This window comes from Populus alba, chromosome 14, assembly GCF_005239225.2.
Source record: "Populus alba chromosome 14, ASM523922v2, whole genome shotgun sequence".
NCBI classification, from domain to species: domain Eukaryota; kingdom Viridiplantae; phylum Streptophyta; class Magnoliopsida; order Malpighiales; family Salicaceae; genus Populus; species Populus alba.
This window is the reverse complement of record NC_133297.1, coordinates 1,872,566-1,877,096: the sequence shown is the minus strand read 5'-3', so window position 1 is coordinate 1,877,096 and position 4,531 is coordinate 1,872,566. Positions and strand designations below refer to the sequence as shown.

Sequence of the window (4,531 nt, the reverse complement as noted above, 5' to 3'; positions counted from 1 at the left end):
AGAATTTTCCATATTGAAAAGTTAGAGTGAAGAGATTCCGTACTTAAAAAACAAAATTGAGATCGTGGACAGTGTGTTGCTAAAAATATTTTAAATTAATTAATATATTAATTGATTAAAAAATATTAAAGAATTATCTTAACTTACCCTTTAAGATATAATTTGCAGGAAAGATTATATTTAACATCTCATAATTTGATACTGAAAAACAAATTAATATATTAATTGATTAAAAACTTTTGTTTATACTGAAAAAATTTGTTGAAAAATTTTTTTTGCATTTTCACACGCCGTCCTTAAACTGGAAAAATATGATACTGTGTTAGTTGGTTTTGTTCTTAAACAATTAAACTACAAGATGTAAAGTATAATTCACATCAAATTATATGATATTAAATGTTATTTCCTTAATTTTATTATTATTTGACAGTGTAAACAAACTTTTTAATTTTTGTCCATGAAGCTAGCCTTGCAATAAATATATTTTTTTAATTATGTAGTATAGATGTTGAATTTAAAGTTTTTTTATTAATAAAAATATTCAAACTAATTTATGTGTATTTAATTTCTAACTTTTAATACATGTAATTAATGGACATATATAAATTCAAGTTGTGATAAATAATCAAGATCTTGAAACCTTGATGCAATCAACATCTACACCAAGCCGCTCATTATGATTTTAATGGAGAGTTTGGGATTAACATGACGAACTGATGGCGTCCTCAATCCATGAAAACATTCTTATCATGAAAAGCAGAGAACTCCCACTAAGGGCCACCATTTTCGCCTTGTCCCATTTAAAGCCTAATAAAACCAACAACAGTGAGCAGTGACGAGGCTGTGCAATATGAGCATGCATTTTTTTCAATTATTTCTTACTCTTGAAAGCGGGGCTTTTTGAGCTGGACCACATGGTGGCAGCAGGAGATGCTGCAATGGGGGATGGTTGCGTCTTCCCTAACTCAGCTGAGACCTTCCGGGCCAATAATCATTTGGAATGGAATCAGATCGTGTCCAATCAAAGTGAATTGCAGAACCCAGCGGTCACTTAAATGGCCACGTAGAGGAGCCAGCACATTCCCACTCAGAATAATCGAATTCCAGGACCATATGTTTTGTTTTTCAAAGGTCTCCTCGTTTTTTTCTTCTTCGTTTCCCATTTCACGATGCCGTGTTTTTTTTTCCGTAATAGGATGTTTGAGATTGCTTTTTTAAAATATTTATGAAAAAATTTAAAAAAATTTATATTTGTTTTAAATTAATATATTTTTGATTTTTTAAAATTATTTTGATGTGCTAATCTTAAAAATAATTTTTAAAAAATAAAATAATATTATTAATATATTTTTCTAAATAAAAAAACATTTTAAAAAACAACTATAACTACACTTCCCAAATACACTTAATAAAATTCATCCTGATTTAACATATCACTCAAAAAACATGACGATGTGAAGACTAACCTCAAGCCAAGTTTTTTCTTGGTTTCTCATTACAAGTGTTTTTCTTAATGCAGTTATTAAATTCAGCCTATTTAGCAGTTGAATTCAAAAATCTATGATCCAAAAACTAACTCAAGCCGAGTCTTTTTCTTGGTTTTTCATTATAGGATGCCCTGTTTTTCCTTTCTATAGTTATTAAATTCAACCCGATCAATATGAAAACATGGTGATTTGGAGGCTAACTTAAGCCGGGTTTTTTCTTGGTTTCTCATTACTTGAGTTGATTTGAAGGTCAACTGAAGCTAGGTTTTGAACATTAATCTGATGAAATTCGAACAAGAGTCAAGTCAGTTATATTTTTTTATTTTTTAAAAAACTAAAATGTTGTTGTTTTGAATAAAAATTTAACTCAGGTTGACTCACAAGTTAACTCAATAATTCAAGGACCCAAATCCAGACTCTATACTGGTTATAACAACTATGCAAATAAACCGAAACATGGGTTTAGCAGTTTTGTTAGATTATTAAATGATACGATAAGAAGATGGGATATAATGAGGTGAGCATGGTGGTCTTGACAGAATGATTCTCTTCATCTTGGATTGGATTAGATCAGTGCTTTTCTATCATACCACCGGAGGAGATTGATGCATGGGGTTTTTACCCATCGTTCATTGATGCTCTTTTTATTTATTTTTGTTTTGATGGAGTCTTAGTATAAATATAGAAAATTAGTCAATGTAATTGATATCTGTCCCTCTATAATTAAAAATATAAATGATAATTCTAACATTTAAACAAAAAGGGAAAAATCCAAAACTTTTATTTTAATGGAATTAAAAAATTATCCTCTTCAAACTAAAAAATAAGAATTTTAGATGGACTCCATCAAAATTCGAAGAGTGAAGGGACAAACCAGCGACGGCTAGACCCATGTCCTGTTGAAGAATCGAACTGCTACACTTCATGTAATAGCGTGTTGTATGCTCATTCAATTTATGCAGCAGAAAGCCAGGAACTATGTGGCCCTTTCAACACACAACATGGAACATGGCAAACTTAAGACGCGGATTATTATATAGAATGAACATTGATGAAGTGAAAGAATGGTTGTCTTCACAAACAATATAATCGAAAGTTCCAAACATGGACAAAAGCCAACGCAGGACATGAGCTTAATAATGTAACAGTCAAGATGAAGGAGCCATTCCAGGATTCATAGGGCCAGAGCTGAAGGGGGCCTTGCAAGAAATGAAAGTGGAGGACCACATCCCGGGACAGGAATTCGGGTGTGCAATGAAATCTAAACATTCCGCTACTGATCTTTGGAATGGAAGACCAGGGATGCAATTGTTCGTAACGTCAAGAACTCCTTTGTAAAATAATTCCCAGCACACTGGCCCCAACGTTGTGAAATAATTATCGGACAGTGAAAAGTTTCCCAGTTTTTCCAGCTCACAGACCACCTCAGGAACCATTCCAAATAATTGATTGCCAGAAAAGTTCAGCAGCTCCACCTTCTCTAGACAAGACAAGGCGACCGGCAAGGGACCTGTCAATTTATTGTTGCTAGCATCAAATACTATGGCCTCTTTGAGAAGCCCTACCTCAGAAGGCAAACAGCCTGTTAGTTGGTTGTTCGAGAGGAGGACCTCACTCAGAGAGGAAAATGCTTTGAAAATGTGTTTTGGGATTGGACCTATGAATTTGTTGTTTGCCAGGGTGAGGTAAAGAATGTGAGTGCTGCCTAAATTATCCGGCAACGTCGTCATAAAATTGTTGTTGTTGATAAAGAGAACTTGGAGATTTTGTGTAAATATTTGAGGTGGTACTGCCCCGGTAAAGAAATTGAACCGAATGTCCAGGAATGTTAGTCCATTCATACCAAGAACAGCTGTGGGAAATGAACCAGAGAATAGGTTGTTGCTTATGTCAAGCTCGTAGAGATAAGGAAGCGTGGCGATATTTGAAGAGATAGTCCCTGCAAAGTTGTTGGAGTTGGCGTGAAAAAGCGCAACATCAGGAAGTTGATCAAGAAATCCATCGAGAGTAGGGGCAGCAAGTTGAAATCCGTTGAAGTCAATAGAGGCAACAGCTGTTGCAGATTTGTTATCTGGCGGGCTGTCACAGAAGAACCCTTTGTAGTTGCATATATCCGATCCCACCCAGGTTTTGGTGATGCCAAGAGGATCCGAGGTGACTAAGGACTTGAACTTCTGTATAATAGGATACACCGAAGCCAGCCTTTGGTCTGCAAATACCAACACTTCTGTTTTCACAGGCAGAGCTGCTGGTGGTGCTCCAGCATCTCCTAATTTTGAACACCGAGTTGCCCTATATTTCCTGTGATTTTCAGAGCTGCAACCGTTCTTTAGGACTCTACCTCTGCTACCGATGAGAAGCTCTAGTGTCTCCCCGTTGGTGCCACATGATAGAGTGCTGACAATGAGAGAAGTGAGGATTACATAGACAAGTGTAGACATACTGCTCCTTCTTGTCTCTATTTACGTAGAAGTACTGTCTGCTTCTTCTTTCTATCAGCTTAAGGGGGCAAACAAGAGCAAATACCTGTACCAGGAGAAGCCAGCTAATTTAAGAAGATACTAAAAGAGATTGCCTCGTGAGAATAATATTATTTTTTTCACGGATTAATTGATTTATTTTAAATGAATTCCTTATTTCCGACCAAAAGAGATCAATAAATAGATATTAGATATCTGAAACAATGCTTATAAAACAAGATGACATGAAAGTGATCAAATAATAATCTTTAATTATATTTTTTTCACTTTTTTTCATGAACTCGTATTAATGTATTTATCACTTGCGGCATGATCCCCACCATAGCCCCGTAGTGGAGCAAGCATAATCAAATGAATGCCCGGGAAATGAAAAGCACTAGCGGCGCAGCAAAACTTTTCCTTAAAAAAGTCATCAAAACATTTATTTCTTTCCACCACCTACTAGTGTTATACCATTTGTTGACATGAAATGTTTATTCATAGATAAGGTCAAATCCAAAAAAAAAAAAGTTTGAATAAATAAAAATTAATATCTATTTTTTATCTGATTGTTAGAGGTAGTTT

At 34.7% G+C, this 4,531-nt stretch overlaps 1 protein-coding gene across 1 annotated transcript; it reads right to left on the bottom strand.

The window, feature by feature from the left end:
• Positions 1-2,496: 2,496 nt before the first annotated feature.
• LOC118036194 (uncharacterized protein At4g06744) lies at positions 2,497-4,138 on the bottom strand. Its single transcript, XM_035041883.2, has one exon. The coding sequence runs from the start codon at positions 3,926-3,928 to the stop codon at positions 2,636-2,638; it is 1,293 nt and encodes a 430-aa protein (XP_034897774.1). The 5' UTR covers positions 3,929-4,138; the 3' UTR covers positions 2,497-2,635.
• Positions 4,139-4,531: the final 393 nt, after the last annotated feature.